General features: G+C 48.4%; 1 protein-coding gene across 1 annotated transcript in view; it reads left to right on the forward strand.

The window, feature by feature from the left end:
* Positions 1-10,280: 10,280 nt before the first annotated feature.
* The window catches only part of LOC119366278, an 18,352-nt gene continuing 9,150 nt past the window's right edge, over positions 10,281-19,482 (forward strand). Inside the window, exons 1-9 of the mRNA XM_037631986.1 lie at positions 10,281-10,420; positions 12,120-12,253; positions 12,346-12,405; positions 12,509-12,559; positions 12,683-13,336; positions 13,449-13,622; positions 13,737-13,844; positions 13,920-14,088; positions 14,202-14,273. Coding sequence (XP_037487883.1) covers positions 12,131-12,253; positions 12,346-12,405; positions 12,509-12,559; positions 12,683-13,336; positions 13,449-13,622; positions 13,737-13,844; positions 13,920-14,088; positions 14,202-14,273 — 1,411 coding nt within the window. The 5' untranslated portion in view covers positions 10,281-10,420; positions 12,120-12,130. The remainder of the gene's footprint in view (positions 10,421-12,119; positions 12,254-12,345; positions 12,406-12,508; positions 12,560-12,682; positions 13,337-13,448; positions 13,623-13,736; positions 13,845-13,919; positions 14,089-14,201; positions 14,274-19,482) is intronic.

A 19,482-nucleotide genomic window follows, 5' to 3' on the forward strand; every position in this document is an offset into this window, starting at 1 on the left:
TTTATCGCCGCCACGAACCGGCACTAGTGTACAGATTAGTGCCGGCTGAAATTCCAACCGGCACTATTGTGCTTCATATTTGACCCTTTTTCTACTAGTGCCCGTCACAAGAGGAGATGGCGGGCGGGTTGATGGGTCTGCGCAGTTTGCCCGCCGCCGTCGGGTACCCGATGAGGAGGACCGTCTCTTCGAGTGGGCGTGCCACCGGTCACTAACTGAGGCGGAGAAGAAGGCCCGACGGTTCTGGAGGCTCAACGCCAAGCAGCTCCGGCTCGGCATTGAGCAATCCGAGCAAGAGGGGGCGGAGGCAGCAAGGGAGGCGGCGAGGGTGGCCAAGCTGAAGCGCAAGCAAGACCGCATTATCCGGCGCTTGCAAAGCTACATCGTCATCTCCGATTTCTCCTCCTCCGACGGGTCTGACGGCTCCGATGTGGACCCACCTCCGGTCGCGGACTCCTACAGCTGCGCCGTCGACCAGAAGGGCAAAGGGCCGACGAGGAAGTGGTGAAGATCCGTCTTTATTTCAAGTTTTTAGTTGTAGTTTGAACTTGTCCGTTGTATTATGTGTATTATGTAAACTTTGGCTTGATGAACTGATTGTGCATTTGTATGTCCGCTCATGATCTACGTAGTTTTTATTAACGTTGCATGGTTTAGTATGAACATAGGGGACGGAATATATGATACGTGGGTGTGGAAGCGCTGATATAGGGAGTGTCCGGTCAGTACCCGCGGACACGCGCGTCCGCGGGCGTTTGAGGGGCCGGATTTGCTGAGTCCGGTTGTAGATGCTCTAACGTTGCGGTGTTGGAGTGGCGTTGCAGTATTCACTGTTTAACGTGGTTCCGGTTCGTCGGTGCAGTGAAGATGGAGTTCAATCTGCGTTTTGTAGATTGTCAGTGGTTCTCCATCTTGAAAACGATTGCAGGGTATTTCAGGCGGTCCCGCACACCATTCTAAAAACGATTGCGGGGTATTTCAGGCGGTCCGGCACACCATTCTAAAAACGATTGCGCGGTATTTGGAACACATAAATCTTGAAAATGGTTGTGGGGTATTTGGAACGCACTTTATCCTCAAAACGATTTCTCGCGAGCACACCATTTTTTCCTCCCACTTTTTTTTATCATCCAGGCCCGCCGCACCCCATCGCCGTAGTGTCGTCTTGTGACTGCATTCGACCGTCTGAACCATGCAGACGTCGCCATGGACGCCACCTCAACCCTCGGGGTCCCGATCTGTCGGTTTGTAGTCGGATCCCACAACTTCAATGGTTGCTGTACTTTCCGCGCCTTTGATCGCCGTCCAACATCGCCCAAGCCAGCACCTCGGCCACCCTGCGGCGACGAGGTGGAAAACCCTATGCAGCCGCATGTAGGCTCCGGCCTCTCCCCGCCAGTGCCGCAACGATCCTCAACGAGTAGACCGAAGAAGACAACGACTTGTCGCGCCCGATCCTCTTCTTCCTTCGTCTCGGCGGTTGGCGAAACTCGGACGCCTTTCCAATCAGACACGGGAGCGGTGACCACCTTGTTTTTGTTTGTTCGGTTGAATGCGGCGTGCCCACAGAAAAATGTTTGTGATTTTGGGGGATCGATGGTGGATGAATCATGTCTTAGAGAGTGCCATTACTCTTGTGAGGGGATGACAAGAGATTTCTCTTGATGCAGCGAGGGAACTAAGTGACCGCCCTCCTAGGGGATGATGAACACACACGGAAGAACAGGGTGGTGAGCGCGCTGCCAACATATGATTTTGGAAGCATTCAAAGTGTTTGCATGAAGAAAATGAAGAAGAATGGAGTCTGGCATAATCTTTGTAGTAGGAGAAGGGACATCACTATATCGTCTTGAGAAAGAGGACTGGTGTGAAAAACCTTCTATGTCGTCAACAACTAGGACTAACATAATTAACCCTAGAATCTGTTTGCAGCCAGTACTTGTAATGGCTTTCGTTTATTAGAGAGAGTAGTCCAAGTCTCTAAATATCTTGAGGGCCTAAAAACCCAACTCTGCCTTACGTAAAGTTGCTAGCCTCCGAAGCATTATGGTGCATGCACCAAAGCATACATGCAATATAGCGACACGACGACTCTCTTAGAGTTGATCTAAGGGCTTGTTAGGTGGAGAGGCTCAAAGCTCCAGCGAAGATCTTATTCTTCGATGTTGGTGATGAAGGCACTCAAGGGTGTCTTCCTTTTCTTCGAAGGCATTGTGTGCAGTACCTCCTCTTTAGTGAATCATGCCCGTTCAGCGCGGAGGAGTGATGAAGGTTGTTGTTGTTGCCGAACAGACACTCTCGAGGATTGGTGAGGTGACCGTGCGCGGTTCTAAGCGAAAGCTTGTTTTTCAACTGGGTCTATGTCGATGACGACAACATGCATCCACGGATGTCGTTTTCCTCCCCCTTGAGACGTTTCCGAAGACCTTTCTCACTATCCCCAGGGGGCGGTCATATGGTGGTTGAGGTCTAGCTACGGCGACTGTGGTGGGTTCTTTCTGTTGTTTGTACTTCTATTCTTTGTGGTTTTTATTCTAGTTTCATTCATAAATTGACTATGAATTTTAGTTGTCTTTCATTGTTCGTGTGAAAATGGCAGACCTTCCGCCGTTGAAAATACTACTATCCCGTTTCATATTAATTAACTCAAATAGATATATCTATCACAATGAATATATCTAGCACTGAAATACGTCTAGGATATATCTATCATAATGAATGTATCTAACTAGCACTAAAATATGTTTAGATACATATATTTAGCATCAAATTAATATGAAACACGCCTCTAAATATATCCGTTTGAGCGTCAATTATTACGACACGGGTGGAGTATTACTCGAGCATGCGGGGGAGACACAGCGTTATGCATGCACACCAGGCAAGGGACACGTACGTACGCCGCGTCCACGTGCTACTGGCTAGCTAGCTGTGGTCAAATTTCGTGTTTTGACCCTTTTTTCAAACAAATTCAGCATCTGACCTCACTTTGAAATATTTTCGGGATTTGACCCTTTCGCTACCGCCAGAGCTCCTGGCGGTAGGGTGTGACGGAGGGGGACGGCGGCCGTCACCACGCGCTAACGTGGATGAGTACCTTACCGCCAGGAAACATGGCGGTAGGCTGTCTAACCCTACCGCCTGCGACCCTGGCGGTAAGGTGTGGCAGGGTTATTGTCAACCAGGCATTCTGTAACGAAATATGCTACTGCCCTAGCGGTAGGTCCACCCTACCGCCAGGACACATGGCGGTAGGTTGTGTAACCCTACCGCCAAGTTGCCTGGCGGTAGGGTCCTCTGTTTTGTTTTTCCAAGTTCATTTGGTCGCTTGTTTTCAAATTCAATATCACAGCAAGTTTCACAAATATGACAGCAATATCATAGATTTTAAACAATTAAATTTGGGCATCACGTAGATCCATATTAAGATAACTTGAAGTGCATAGAACATTTCAAACACATAGATCCACAAATAGTAAACACATAGTTCCATATAGTTTCGCAACCACTAGACAAGTTCAACCAAACTAAAAGAGCCAAGTATCGAAGAGCAACTTGCTCCTTCCCCTCTTGGAGGTACGGTCCTCGTTACTCTTTGAACGAGTCTCTTCGGTCTTCTTCTTGGGCCGGCGAGGAACCGGTCTCTGAAAAGGGTCCGGACTCAGCAAATCCTTCTTCTTCGGATTCCTCTTCGGCAGCTGAGATGCCTGAGATGTTTGAGTTGGTGGAGGTCCATAATCTTCATCGTACTCCTCCTCCTCGTTGCTCTCATCCTCCTCCTCCTCCTCCTCCTCCTCTTCATGTGTGGCCTCCTCATCCTCATCCTCTTCCTCCTCCTCCTCCCCAACCAACCTGGACGACGAGGGAGCATGGCTCGATGAGGCGATGAGACCCTGTGTGGCTACAGGCTGATAAGCTTCAACTGACCCAGCTCCAGCACACCCAAGCAGCCCTACGAGCTTGCGACAACGCTGCACGAACTTCTGCACTCACAATGAAGCAAGGTCATAATAAGTATCAGATCGACTGACTGCAAGTGAACAAGATGCATCTGTTCCGAGGAGACTAAAATTGTACCTTCATCGTCCCCCTGACTCTGGTCTCCGATTGTACGCTCCCGGGAAGATCACCTAGTGCATCTGAGGCTTCAAAGATGCATCTGTTCAGCTCACCGGACTGCAAGGGCATAAGTTAGTCACGATGACGAATAAAATATTTTAAATACGACCGTCGGTTCAAACTTACCACTCTGTTGATGAGGGGTGCAAACTCCCTAAATCCACTGTGCATGTCTCTGATGTCGGTCTGGTATGCCTGTTCATCAGGGTCAGCCCACTCCAGCTCCGCGATGTCTTCCTCCGTCCATCGAGGCCTGAGACGAAGACGGTGCTTCTGGCCATCATCGTACCACCTCATGTGTCGGCCCAGGTAATCATCCCAGTTAGTCACTCTCCTCTCCACGTCTTTACGGTACCTCTGTCGGTTCCACTCCGTCACATGAGTCTTATGCTCCTCTCCCCAGTCTATGATCGAATGATTCTTCTGCCGGCTCATCCTGCAAGGCATAAGCAACAAGAATCATCATAAGCGCAATGAGATCATCATAAGCAACAAGAAACATGATAATCTCACGGAGAACAAAGAGCTCACAGGTGGAGCGCGTGGCCGCCGGTATCGGTGGGCTGGCCCGGTGGGGGTATGCTGATAAATCCCAAACTGCGTGGCCACGCGTTGTGGCAAATGCCACTCGACGTCGTACACAAAGATCATGGGCACGATGCACCACCAGAGACCACGGTCCGCATCGCACATCACGTTCAGATCAAAGTCCCACTCTCGTTCTTGTTGATACGGGCACCAGATTACCTATTACATATACCTTGGTAAGTTCGCACTCTCGGTCAATAGTGGAATCAAAGAGAAAGGTGCTGGGCGAGTTCATATACCTGTGTATGCGTCAAAGCGTCGAACTCGTTGGTGTAGGTCTTGTACGAAGTCTTATTTAGGCCCGTGTAGAGTTTGACAACGTCCCACTCGTAAGCTACGGTGGGGTTTCGAGTCTCGTCGCCTTCTTCGCCATAGTCTTCCCATGGGCGTCTTCGCAACTTCTCCGGACGCCCCACCGGCAGCCGCTCCCACATCCAAATGGAGAAGGCCCAGACAAAGCCACCCATATTGGACTTGTCTCCCGTCCCCTGCGTTGCGTCGTCAAGCTGCAAAACATCAAATGAGGATCAGATATAAGAAAATGTCATGGACACACTTTCGTAGGTAGGTACGCAATTAGACACTCTCTTACTGAATGGTATAGGTAGGCGAGAGATGCCGTCCCCCAACTGTACCCTGCATCCCAGTCGGCTAGGAAGAACAGATACGACCAGTTGGCAAAGTTTCCGGAGCTGTCTGGAAACACGACCTCCGTGAGAAGATACCACAGGTAGGCCCGCGCGTACCACTCCACAGTCGCCTCGTCTGCGCCTTCGGGGCATGTCTTCCGGTGCTCCGAGAGCCAGATCAACGACACACCGGATGTACGGTTACTCTTGGCACCGGGGCAGTCGCCGATGAGGGTGGTGACCCTCTCCTGCCAGTTGGTCCTCTCCACTCGACCGGTGAGTGCATGACCCTCGATCGGCATGGCAGTAATCATCTCCCAGTCCTCGAGGGTCACCGTCATCCCCCCGCATGGCAGATGAAAAGAATGGGTCTCCGGTCGCCACCGTTCAATCAACGCTGTCAGAGCTGCGTGGACAAGCGTCGGCAGCTGACGCTTGAACCGCAACATGAAACCCAATAGCCGGGCTCTCTTGAAGAACGGCGCGTAGCGCTCGTCGTAGTCCATATGCCCATGAACCCCGTGACCCCTCATGTGCAGTGGCTGGAGCATCTGTCAAAAATTGAACGCCAAAAGTTAGGAAATTATTTTCGTCAATCCGAAAACTTGGATCAAAATTTCATTCATATAACTTACCTCTCCGTTCTCTATGAAACGGGCACGATGACCCTTGTCAAATGCCCAGTCCAGCATGCAGTACCGTGGGCCGATGTTGTCCGCAAGAGGTGGCCGCCTTAATAAAATTTCATAAACAAAAGCACCATAAGCATGAAGCATACATAAGCAAAAGATGAACTCAAATCATATCGACATGCATCATATCAAAATAAAATTTTAAGCATATTTCTCCAACAACATCTACTACACATGATGGATCAAATCATATCAACATGCATCATATCAAAAAAAAATCCTCCAACATACATCATATCATCATATTTTTAAATATTTTTTTTCCAAACAACATCTTCATATCATCATATCAATATGAATCATCAAACTAGGGTTCAGCTTCACACTAGATCATATCATCATATCAACATGCATCATCAAACTAGGGTTCATCCTCATATCAACATTACATCATAATTTTTTTAACAAAATAAATTATGAACTAGGGTTCATCTTCACACTAATATATGAACTATTGATTAGAGTTCATATCCAATACCACTAGTTACTAAAGAACTAAGAACTACAATTACAATCAATCTTAGGAGAAAAAAATCCAATCTAAGTTAAAAAACATGAGGGATTTCAAGCAAATAATGCGTCGAATCGGAAGCAAGTTTGCAAAAACTAATTGGAGGGATCGGAGGAGCTTACGTTTCTCTCTTTGGGGCCATCTCGATCCGCCAAAACGGTGAAGAAACGGTGAAGATCGGAGGGGGAGAGTGGAGGAGATGAGAGAGGGAGAGAGGGGCGCGACTTGGGGGAGAAAATGGATGAACTGCCGACTTGGGGGAGGGGAGGGGTGGGGAGAAGGGAAGGGGCGCGGGGGTCTCAGGCGAAATAACTGCCCGGACCCTACCGCCAGGGGATCCGGCGGTAGGGTTACACAGTCTACCGCCCGGGCCCCTAGCGGTAGGGTGCGACGGAGGGGGGACGGCGCCGTCTCTGCGCGCTGACGTGGATAAATTTCTTACCGCCAGGGTCCCTGGCGGTAGGCTGTGTAACCCTACCGCCAGGAGCTCTGGCGGTAGGAAAAAGGATCAAATCTCGAAAATATTTTAAACGGGGTCAGATCCTGAATTTGTTTGGAAAAAGAGTCAAAACACGAAATTTTGCCGCTAGCTGTGGTTGATGACAGAGACGAGACGTGTTGGAAGCCGGCACGTAGTCGCGTATCGAGCCAACCAACCATGTCGGCCGCCTGAGACGCTGCTGCGCAGTGCAAATGGCCACAGTGCATTTGCCGCAGAAAGATGATACAGTGCGTGCCGACGAAAGCGGTCAGTGTCATCACGCACACATGCTTGAGCATGGACAGGGCCGCATGGACGACGGCGGCAGGTCGGCGGTCGTGGCAATGTCGTGAGCCCGTGCCGTGCCGGGTCCATCTCCTCCCGCACGCAGTATGCATGCTGCGGCTAGCTTAATTCGTTCGTCTTTTCAGTCACGAGGCCTGCCAAAAATCTTGTGGTACAGCTTGCTCGATCTGTCCGTCTCAGCTAGAATCACGCCGGCCCATAGCTAGGCACATGCAGGGACGGAGCCAGGAATTTGATATAGGGGACGAGTTTCACACTTGAATTTTTACAGACTAATGAGAATCGACCCAGGCATAAAACATTTAGACCGTGAAAAAGGCCTACACTGAAATCATGTTTTCATTGATGTAAATACTAGAAGAAAACTACCAAATTGTCCATCTTTGACAAGGCATATCAGTTTTTTTAGCAAAATTAGGTACACTGCAGTACCTATATTATTCTAATCCAATTTTCATGTGCATCAACCAAGGATCATTCATGTTAGACAATTTGTTTAAGAGATTTGAAGTTGAACTTGATGAGAGAGGTCGTACCATCGAGCATAGAAGACGTCATGTTCACATAGCTGAGAGCATGAAGCCATGAACCAATTGGCTTGGAAATTTTATGAATTGGTTGAGCTATCTTCCTCTTCAAGTCTACACAAACACAATTAGACAATCTAGAAAATTCTAACTTGTTTTCAATGTCTATCGTTCTACATCTCTAAGACACATACTAATCTAATCCTGAAATAAACTAACCATTTTTCCTCATCCGAGCGGCCCGCCAATGGACCTGTGAATCAGTGCAGCAGCGCTTCCCTGTCGCCTTCCTTCTCGACGGTAGCCGATCTACAAGGCGGCCGGCTGCAGCGAGCATGTGTTTCGGATCGCAAGAACTAGCAGATCGAAAACGAAACGATTAGAGGAGATGGAACTACCGTGAGTACGTGCGTCTTTAGCCTGGGTCCTTCTCTTCCGTTGTGGGCTTTTTATTTATTTCTTCTACTGATATTTGGGCCTTCTCTCCCACGGATTACTACTAATTGCATAGTATAAGTCGTTCATGGGCTTTGAGCCTTTGACTATGGGAGCCACCACAGGGGGGGCGAGACAAGACACAAATCGTTTGCATACGCAAAAAAAAGCTGCTATACCTAATCACTATCAAGGGGCAACGTGATCGATAGGGGGGGACGAGGGGGGTCTCGCCCCCCCTCGTCCCCCCTTAAAATTGTCCCTGGGCACATGGTGCACCAATCGTCGAGCATTGAAGGGAGCGCGTGTAGATAGACACTGCTATTGGCCTGCAGAACCAGACTCTATCACCCTCGCTTTTAGTTCTCCTGACGCACCTTGTCGTCATATACTCCCTCTGGTTCAATATGTAGTGCGCATGGTCTGTAGCTCCAAAACCAAGGCGTGACGTGGAGTTGTACTTTTGGACCAAAGTAACCTTGCATGCACACACTCTGTACACATGCATGTGGTTGAAAAAAAAATCATATACGACCGGGTCGTACAGGACCCATCGTGAGACCCTCTCCCGCACGTTGTTGGAATTATTTGTCCTACAACTATATTCAAATTAATAGGAATTACTAATATTCAGAATACCTCATTATGAAATTATACATGTATTTGTGCATGGAATTACTTTATCTGATTATCATGGAATTATCACTTGTTGTAATGTACTTAAGTAATATATGCTTAAAGAAGCTGGTCGATTATCAGTGGAATACAATATACTATTTATATTGGAAAGACTACCCGGGTACACTAATGATTGGAAGGAGCTAGATCGTATAATTAGATTACAGCCCTAATGTTGATCTACATAATTAGAGGAATTTACACTCTATTATGGCGCGTTGCTCACAAGCGCGTGCTCCGGGGACATAACGGGTAGAATCCGTTAAACAGACAAATATGATCGTGGTTGGTTATTTGATCTGGACTCTATCCCGGAAACTAGTGGAAAATACTAGGAATCTTATATCTGTATAAGAGGTGGACTCTTTGTAAAGATAGTATAAGAAGGTCCCTACCCCCTAGCCTCAGATATGCGAATTGTGAGCGGCACCACGGATAAGCGCAGAGGAATTAGGAGGTAGACCGCAAACCCTAAATTTCTAATATACACGTGACACCCGGCGATACGAATCTTAAAGCACGGCCTTCTCTAATCTCTCCAGCGGCCTCAAACAGTCAAAGTACAGTCGCCGTTGTGATGCGCCATGGCTGCTCGCCACATCGCCGCCGGCGTGCTCCTCGACGTCAGGTACACCACCCAGCTCAGCGCGCTCCATTCCTGTCGGAAGCGGCGACGTCCCCGTCGGCCACGGCGATGTTCGTGGGCGCCTCCAAGGGCACTATGCATGCTGCATGCACTCTTTGGCTGCGCCCAAATTCACTAAGTTCGCTACGTTTGGGCACCTGTAGATGACTCAGTCAGCACGTTCCTGTAATTTGTTGGTGCTTGACTTGAGCTTGGGGCACCGAGGAGTGTGGTTGTAAATGGCTGGGGGGAGCAGCGGGGATGGAGCTCCGGTGCTTCCTCAACAGAGCGAGCAGAAGAGTTGTGGCGGGGGCGGCCTGCGGCGACGAGCGAGCGTTGGCAGCGGCGACGACGACGAGCGAGCGCTACAGCAGCAGCGGCGGCAGCGAAGAAAGGGTCTGGCTATATCTCATCTAGATGTGAGATAATCTCACATCTAAGTATGACATCAAAAAATAACAGATTTGCTATTTTACAGTCAGCTGTTTTTCAATTCGTCGTCATTCGAATTTCTGTCTGTCCGTTCTGGCATCGAGATTCACGCTCGGTCGCGGTTTTTTGGGTCGGGTTTTTTTTGTCGGGCGCGATTTTCTCTTTCCGCCCGTTTTCCTCGGCTGCGCGCCCGCCCGGCCCGTCACTGTTTGGCTTTTGTCGTTTTTGAATTAGGAGCGGGGTGTCGTTCCCCCATTTCCATTTCGATAAGGCAGAGGCGGAGAGCTCCAGCGGCGGAGGAGGGGATGCGATTCCTTGCGTTCATGGCAATTTCGAGCTTGTCGACGGCAGGATACTGACTTCTTCCTCTTGTTTCTCGCCGCCCGCGGCTGCTCTGGTTCGTTGTCCCTGTCTCTCGCGCTTTCGCCCGTGGTTTTCGTGTCCATGTAGTTGCAGATCTAGGTGATTTTTGGTTTCGCGGATCCGCGGGGGGTGTTGTTGCTGCCATGGGGTGCTGCTGTCGTGGTGTTCTATTTCTGCCACGGGGTGTGTGCGTGAATTTTTGTTAGGAGTGTGTGCGCCACGTGCAGTCTCATTTGCCGCAATCCGTGTGTCGTCGTTGAGGTCGCATACCAAATCCGCGTGTTGTTGGTGCGCGCGCGAAATACTTAGCATGTTGATGATGTGTAGGCAGGCGTAGAGGGAAGTTTTCCTGCAGTTGATGTGGAGGTAGGCGTTGTAGGCGTTAGTTTTGAGCGGCGGATCGCGTAGGTTGTTTGTGAAGATGGAGTTCCTGGTTGTAGCCCCAGTATGTTGTCATGTTTGTCTCATTTTTGTCCCAGGTTGTTGTTCATGCCGGGTGTTTTACTGAACATCTCTATGTATTTGTTCATTTTGTTGTGCATTTTCATCATTTACATGCTTGTTTTTCAGTGTTTTCATTATAGGAGTGCATGTAAGATCCAGGGTCTGCAGTTGTACGCGCATGAAGTTATGCCGTGTATTTTCTCACCCTAGCAGTTGACCTATATTCAATGCATCTTTGTGCTGTAGATCTTCACTGCTCCCTTATGCGCCATATATAGCTTTGCTGTACTTTGTTCTTTTTTAGTTATTATTTGTCCCCCTTGCAGTATCTTTTGCCCAGTGTTTTTATGTTGTTCTAATTGATGTGCAACTTGCTCCCTAACTAGTGTGTATGTGTATCCTTTTGGCATCATTTCTAGCTGAAGGGGCAGGGTGAATTTTTTTCTAGCTGAACTCTTGCTGTATTCTGATGCAAAATTGTTGTGTAGTGGCTCTGTAGTTAGACTGTAACGCTTTCACATTATACACTTTTTACAGTGTAACAACACCCATAATTACAGTGGAATCTGATGCCCGTTTTACAGTGTTTTTCCACTCATAATTACAGTGTATTTCCACCCCTAAATACAGTGCACTTTTTACAGTGTACTTAGTCCAATAAATACATTGGAATTACAGTGGAATGTGATGCCTGTCTTTTACAGTGTTTTTCCACTCCTAATTACTGTGTATTTACTCCAATAATTACAGTGGAATTACAATGGAATATGATGCCCGTGTTTACAGTGTTTGTCCACTCCCAATTACAGTGTATTTTTCTCCAATAATTACAGTGGAATTACAGTGAAATCTGATGCCCGTTTTTACAATGTTTTTCCACCCCTAATCACAGTGTATTTTTCACCCCTAATTACAGTGCACTTTTTACAATGTATTTACTCCAATAATTACAGTGGAATTACAGTGGAATCTGATGCCTGTTTCACCCCTAATTACAGCACACTTTTTTACAGTGTATTTACTCTAATAATTACAGCGGAATTACAGTGGAATCCAATGTACAGTGTAATTTTACCCCTAATTACAGTGTAATTTGTGGCTATGTAAGCTGATGCTCTGTTGGTTCAATGTACCTATAATTTCTTTGTAGTTTGTACAGTAGCTAGACTGTAACCCCATTTTTTTTTGAATTGTTTTTTTCTATTAGGTTAATGTTGTTAATTTGCATAGGTTTTGCACTTCCACTTTACTCTATTTATTTGATTCCCATTTCCTCTCTTGCTTTTCAGCTAGTAACTCAATGGGCAGAATACGGAAAGTCTGTCCCAAGGATGCCCCGCTAGTTTCTTCTGTTGACAGTGCTGATTCTTCAAAAGAACCTTTCGTGCCTAACGATTTTGCTGATGATAATGCTATGTCTTTGGTGGTTATCTTTTTCTTATTATCTTTCATTCTCAGTTTTTTCATATGCATTAATATTATTTGTTTATTTGTGTGAACTTCTTCTTTTTTCAGGATTGTTCTGGTGATGATGTAGAGCTTGATAAAGCTCTTTACAATTTCTATGTGAACAATGTAAGTGTTTTGTTTGATCCATTTTTATTTTTGATGATTATCTTTTTTTATTTTTTATCTTTTTCTTATGTTGGTTTGATGTTTATGTATTTGTTTTGTGTAGAAAGTCAAGCTCCTGAAGAGGAAATTGTCTTCTGTTAGTAGAATGAATGTTGTAAGTCTCTTTTTCTCTTCTTTTTGTGTTCTATGTTCCATGTTCTTTTGTTAGGGGATTCCCCCTCTGTATCTTCGATTTTTTTTTGATTTCTAATGTAGTTTTTGTTATATTTTTTTGTAGAGGCAGAAACGATCTTCCGATTACCCTGTTTGTGCAACATTCACTCGATATTCTGGTAAGTTCTTCTCAGCAGTGGTTGATGGCTTGTGTTCTAGGTACAAGGGTGTTATTCAGAAGTATGGCATGGGCTGTCTTCTTAATTTTGTCCGGACCGAGGTTCCTCTTAGGCTAGTTAAGTGGCTTGCATCTAGGTTCGATGTTCCTGCTTCTGAGTTTCAGTTGAAAAGGAAATTCATACCCTTAACTAAGTATGATATCCATGACATCCTTGACCTCCCAGTAGACTGTGAGCCCGTTGTTTCAGATCCTGAAGCTGGTCGTGATATTATCCTTTCTCATTTCAATCTTACCAGTATCCCACCAGTGTCCTTTTTTGCCAATAAGCTAAAATCTGCAGAAGTTGATTTGTCTGATGAGGACGTGTTCATTTGTTTCATGATTGTGGCTTTCTCTACTTTCCTTTGTCCCAACTCTAGTCTTAGTCCTAGTCCGAAGTACCTCCACATCTTTCAGGATTGTCAGTCTGTGTGTGCCTATGATCTTTCTAGTTTTGTTTACGAGTGGCTTTTGAGTAGCATCAAAAAATTCAAGGATGCTACTAAAGTTGCTTCCAAAAGATCAGTGACCTTCGGTGGATGCCATTACGCTTTTGTTGTAAGTTTTCTTTTTTCTTTTTTTATTTATGTTCTCCTTAATTTATTTTGAATGTTAATTATTTAGGTTAGTGCTAACTTGTTTTTGTTTTGTTATGTGTTTGTTTTTGTAGGTAGCTTACCTTGATCATTTGAACTTTGGGCTTCACTCTGTACCTGATGTGAAACCTTGTATTCTTGCATGGAGGGGTAACAAAGTCAAGCAATTCGCAGAGCTTGACCGAAATAACAGCCGCTCTTTTGGAAAGAGGCCACTGAAACGCCTCTGTGCTCCAATTAATATGCAGGTTATCTCCTTTTTCTTTTCATGTTCTGTGTTTATTTTTAGTTCATTGTTTCTTTTATTCATCCATTTTTACTTTTATGTTTTGCCGGTGTATTTACTATTGTTTTTGTTTCAGGGTTCTATTGAAAAATCCACAGGCAGTAAGAGTTTTGGTATTGGTCCTTCTGATGGTTCTTTTGCAATGAAAGTTCAAAGAACTATTTGTCCTCACTTTGGATCTCAGGTATTTGTTCTGGTTAGATTGTTCTTTTTTGGTTATTATTTTTGTTGCTTTTTGCTGATTTTGTCTCTTGTTCAGAGTGCTCTGGAAGTCATTGAGCTTGTTCAGACTAGAAACCAAGACAAGCCTAATATGTTCATTGATTGGGCAGAGTCTCTTGTTTTAAATGTTCTGGAATGTGTGTTGAATTCATCTGTGCCCAAAGTGTCTGGAAGCGAGCATCAGTCTATGAGCAAATTCTCTTTTGGTTAGTTCATAATCTTTTCTTTTTTTGTCACATGTAGCTTTTGTATTTTTATCTTCGTTGTTGTAGCGTTATTTAGATTGCTTTTCATGCTTGTCATCTATTTGTTTTTGTAGGTAATAAGTCTGTCTCATTCAATTCTGCTATCGCCAATGGGGTTTTTGCTAAATCTGATGGTATTCCAGAGGTTGCTGTCGTGGTTCTAAGCCTGACAGTAGAGTGGGGGGTAGGTATGGAGAGGCAAGGTCCTAGCTATGGAGAGGTTGTAAGCACAAGGGATGTACGAGTTCAGGCCCTTCTCGGAAGAAGTAACAGCCCTACGTCTCGGAGCCCGGAGGCGGTCGAGTGGATTATCAATGTATGGATTACAAGGTCCCGAACCCTTCTGCCTGTGGAGGGGGGTGGCTTATATAGAGTGCGCCAGGACCCCAGCCAGCCCACGTAGGAGAGGGTTTAAGGTGAGTTAAGTCTGGGGCGTTACTGGTAACGCCCCACATAAAGTGCCTTTACTATCATAAAGTCTACTTAATTACAGGCCGTTGCGGTGCAGAGTGCCTCTTGACCTCCTGGTGGTCGAGTGAGTCTTCGTGGTCGAGTCCTTCAGGCCAGTCGAGTGAATCCTCGTTGGTCGACTGGAAGGCGACCTCTTCTAGGGATGTCCTAGGGTAAGTTACTTGGAACAGGTCCATGACCCTACCCTAGGTACATAACCCCATCATTAGCCCCCGAATGGATTGAGGCTTCGAGTGAAGAAGGAGTTGATGTCGTTTCCGATTAACCTTTGCGCTCTAGTTGTGCGCTGTTCTGGATCAAAGAATCTCTTCGTTGACAGGGAGCAATTTGTCTTCGGTCGACTCGATCCATTCTATTTTTGCGTCGAGTGATCTTTCGAGCTTTGACGATCTCCGAGCGACGGATCGCCGGAAACACCGCGTCTGACAGACTGATTTGTTGCTCGCGGATTCCGCGGGGTGCGAAATTTGGGGGCGCGCGCGAAGCGGGGCAGACCGCGGCGTTCGGATGGGACGGGGCATAGACGCCTCGATCTCCGCGCCGCCTTTTTCGCCACGTATCCAGTCCTCATAACTGCTCCCAGATATGATTAGATCGACCGGGCCCACATGTCAGCCACTCGGAAGGGACCTTATAAATGTGCCCGGCGAGGATTTCTGTGCTGCGCCTCAGCATTCTCCCTCTCTCCCTCTGCTTCCTTCCTCCCTGCTCAGCGTGCTCGCTCTCGCCCCCGCACCACTTCCCTTCGTGCATCTCACCGGCGACCATGGCCAAGGAGAAGGCGGCGGCGCTGGAGCGTGCCAAGAAGGCGTCGGCATCGGAGAAGGCGAAGGGGAGATCCACCAGCCGCAGAGGGTCCTCGTCCAGATCCCGCCTGCCGAAAGGCTGGGTCCAAGGAGACTGGATCCAGTCGACCATCACGGAGAAGGACCTCCTCGACATGGCCAACGAGGGCTTGATCCCTCACGGAGCTGCGAGGTTGCCGGGGAAGGAGTGGCAGCCACAGCCAGAAGAGGGTGAGTGTGTGCTTCTGGCCACTCATGTTGACCGTGGGTTTTCCTTGCCGCCAAGCATTTTCTTCCGTGGCTTCTTGAATTTCTTTGGAGCGCAGCTCCACCACTTTACCCCAAACTCCATTGCCTATCTTGCTGCGTTCGTGTCCATGTGTGAGGGTTTCTTGGGCTGTCGACCGCACTGGGGTTTGTTCAAACGTATCTTCACGTGTCGCTCTCAGACCGTGAAGAAGGCGAGCCCAGGTGATGAGAAGACCCGAGTCGTCCAAATGTGTGGGGGCCTGGGGATTCAGGTGAGGAATAATAGCACCTTCCCGCCCATGTCCTTTCCCGAGTCCGTCAGAGGCTGGCAGTCGACTTGGTTCTACTGTCAGGTCCAGTCGACGCCAGGGCAGTCGAGTGGACTCCCTCCGTTTACCATGGACCGAGTGAACAAGCCCTCCCCTCTGAAGCTGATTCCGGAGGAGAAAGCCGACGTGAAGATGTTGATGGAGCGCGTGGTGCAGTTGGTTCGGGAGGGGGTGACGGGCATGGATCTTCTGGAGGTCTTCCTCAGGCGTCGCATCCAACCCCTTCAATTCCGGAGCCACTGCATGTGGTTGTACTGTGGGCCCGAAGACGAGACTAGGGTCCATCCAGAAGAAGTCGATGATGCCACTCTGGAAAGATGGATGGTAGCCGTTACCGGAAACAGGGACAACCCGCGTGGAGCCAGAAGGATTCCTCCACTCGACCACAACAGCGACCCAAACAAGGTACACTTGCTCTGCTTTCCATTGTGTCCTTGTCGTATTCATTTCTGCTAACCCTGCCGACTGGTCGACTGATCCTTGTTTGGGCATCTGCTAGGCCTTCACCGAGTTGTACTCGATGCCCAATGGGGCACAAGCTTCGACTGAGGAAGGCGAGGCGAGCGGGGGCGAGGCGAGTGGGGGCGAGAGCCAGGAAGAGGAGGAATGGGACTCGGATGCTGCAGGGGATGATGACGACGATGATGATGATGAAGGTGATGAAGATGACATTGAGGACGAGGAAGAAGAGGAGGAGGAGGTCGTTCCACCGCGCTCAGAAAGGCGGTCGAAGCTTGTCCACGACCCTTCGACCGAACGTGGTAAGGGGGTTGCGACCGCCACTCAGTCGACCAAGCGCCCTCGGACCACCTCTCCGGCGCCGACTGAAAAGGCGCCGAAGCAGCCCAGGGCAGCCTCATCGAAGCCGACCAAGCTCCTGCCGAAGATGAAGGTGTCCATCCCCACCATATCAGGGTAATTGTGTTGCTCATATTTTCTTATTCTGTGCGAACTTTATCTCTGGTCGACGCTGAGGTTAGTCGACTGATCCTTTGGAGTTGCAGTGCTGCTACTTCTGAGACCTCGGCCCGGGCCGATGACCACGAGATGGAGGATGCAGCAACTTCGAATCCAGGTACTGTGTTCTTAATACCATTCTTAGTCGACTGACTCGCGATCTCTGATCCTGATCCTTCTCCGCAGCTCCACCCAACACTGTTATCGATCTTCCTGATGATGATGAGGATGAAGAGCCGCTGAAGCACAGGAGGAGTCGGAAAGCGTCCGCCAGTAAGGTGCCTCAGGATGTGCCGGCGCCTGAAATTCTGACTGTGGAGGAAGAGAACACCACTCGACACACGGTGACCTTCGCGAATCCACTGACGAGTGCTCAGCAGCCTTCCCTCTTCATGACGCACCACGTCCCGGAGGACCAAGATGGCGCAGCGAAGGAGGCGATACGCCAGGCGGGACTCATGATGGAGCAGCTGAAGACCATCCGGGACGCGAGCCAGGCAGCTTATGACGCCAGTTCTGCCCTCCAAAGCAATGTCCAGGTCAGTCGACCGCTGTTTGTTCTGTTGGATATGCTACCAAAAACTTTTCTTTTCCGGAATTTATATTAGTCACCCACTGGGTGTGTCGAATAAACTCCGTGTTAGCGGGGGCACGCTGAGTGCACCCGCTGGGTGTAGTCCCCAAGGCTAAGGTCGACTGCTGGCAGTCGGCCTTAGGCTTTATGATGTCAATCTTTCTGTCAGTCGACTGGTCGACTGGATTTCGCAAACCGGTGGGGGCACGCTGAGTGCACCCACTGGGTGTAGTCCCCGAGACTGTGGTCGACTGCTTGCAGTTGATCACAGTCTTAGAGAATGCGTCTCGCACACTGTTTTTTTTTTGAGGTCGACTTGTCGACTTTGTCTTCAACAGGATTAGTGGGGGCACGCTGAGTGCACCCACTGGGTGTAGTCCCCGAGACTACGGTCGAATGCTTGTATTCGGCTGTAGTCTTAGAAACGTGTGTTTTTCCCTTTTTCACTCGGAAGTGAGTTACATTTGACGTTTAGTCGATTGGTTCTTCGCAGAACTCCTGTGATCTTGTGGCTTGCTACTCAGAGCTGGAACAAAAACATACTCAAGTCGAGCTGAGCTTGAAGCTGGTTCAGGAGAAGCTGACAAAGGCAAAGGAGGAGACCGAAGGTATGTTTGGTGAGACCCTGACGACTGCTTTTCCCCTTGCTTGTTTCAGCACCTGATCTTGCTGTAACTTGCAGGCAAGGTAAGGGAGGCCCAGCAGAAGAAAGACCTTGAGCTAGCTGAGAAGATCAAGCTTGTTGACGAGAAGTTAGCTTCAGTCACCAAGCTCGAACAAGACAATACCAATCTGAAAACTGCTCTTGGGATTGCCAACAAGGAAGTCAGTCGACTGAGAACTGACAAAGCTGCCTTGACCGACCAAGTCAGCAAATTGACTGAGAAGAAAACTGAACTGGAGGCCTTCCTGAGTGGCCTTGCCAAGAAGCTGTTTCTTATGCTTGAAGGTAAACCTCCATGTTTGGCAAATATTTCCAACTGTGGCTTCTTCCATTCAACTATCCCCTTGACTTAGTGATCACCCTTGCAGAATTTTGTCAAAACTTCGAAGAGGAAACCAGCCGACTGGAGCCAAACCTTGACCCCGTCAATTCTCCGGTGAACGACGAAGTTGCCATGGATGTTTTCCGACTGGAGTCTCGTGTCGCAGCTGTCGTGGACTATCTCGCAAGGCTGAAGGCCGCCACATCTCGCATCGACTCGACGCTCTGGCCTGAGGAGACACTTCAGAATGACCTTGAGTCGCTGATGGCCCGCTTGAACACGATCCCTGGTCGAGTGCAGGAGTGGAAGAAGTCCTCGGCTCGGTGTGGTGCAGATGTCGCTCTGTGTCTGGCCCGAGTCCACTGCAAAGATGCGCGAGAAGAGAAGCTGGCGGCCCTTCGGGTGGCCAATACCAAGAAGCACGACTTCAGATCCTTTATGGAAACTTTCCTTGCAGCTGCCACTCGGATCGCCGACGGGATTGACCTTGATGAATTTGTTGCACCATCCAGCCCTCCACAGGAGGGGTAAAAAACTTCTTCTAGCTCGACGCTTTAAATTTGCCTTGGCATGCCGAGTGGAATTGTAACCGACAAACCTTAACAGGCTTGACGCCTGAGCACTTTCGGTTCCTTTAGATATCAATTCAAACTTGAATTTGGCGCTTGAATACGATTGCCTTCGGCTCGGAATGTCTTTTGCAGGTTCAAAGCAAGGTGCCTGTGCTGCAATCGACTTATTCTTTAGTCCACTTAGACGAGCACTGGGCTGCAGCTAAGCCCCCGAGTGAGAGGGTTGCTCTTCACTCGGTAGGATTTTGTAACTTAGGCGAGCACAGGGCCGCAGCTAAGCCCCCGAGTGAGAGGATTGCTCTTCACTTGGTAGGATTTTCACAACTTAGGCGAGTGCTTGGACTGCAGCTAAGCCTCCGAGTGAGAGGGTTGCTCTACCACTCGGTAGGATTTTTATAACTTAGGCGAGCACGAGGCTGCAGCTAAGCCTCC

This window comes from Triticum dicoccoides, chromosome 2B (genome assembly GCF_002162155.2).
Source record: "Triticum dicoccoides isolate Atlit2015 ecotype Zavitan chromosome 2B, WEW_v2.0, whole genome shotgun sequence".
NCBI classification, from domain to species: domain Eukaryota; kingdom Viridiplantae; phylum Streptophyta; class Magnoliopsida; order Poales; family Poaceae; genus Triticum; species Triticum dicoccoides.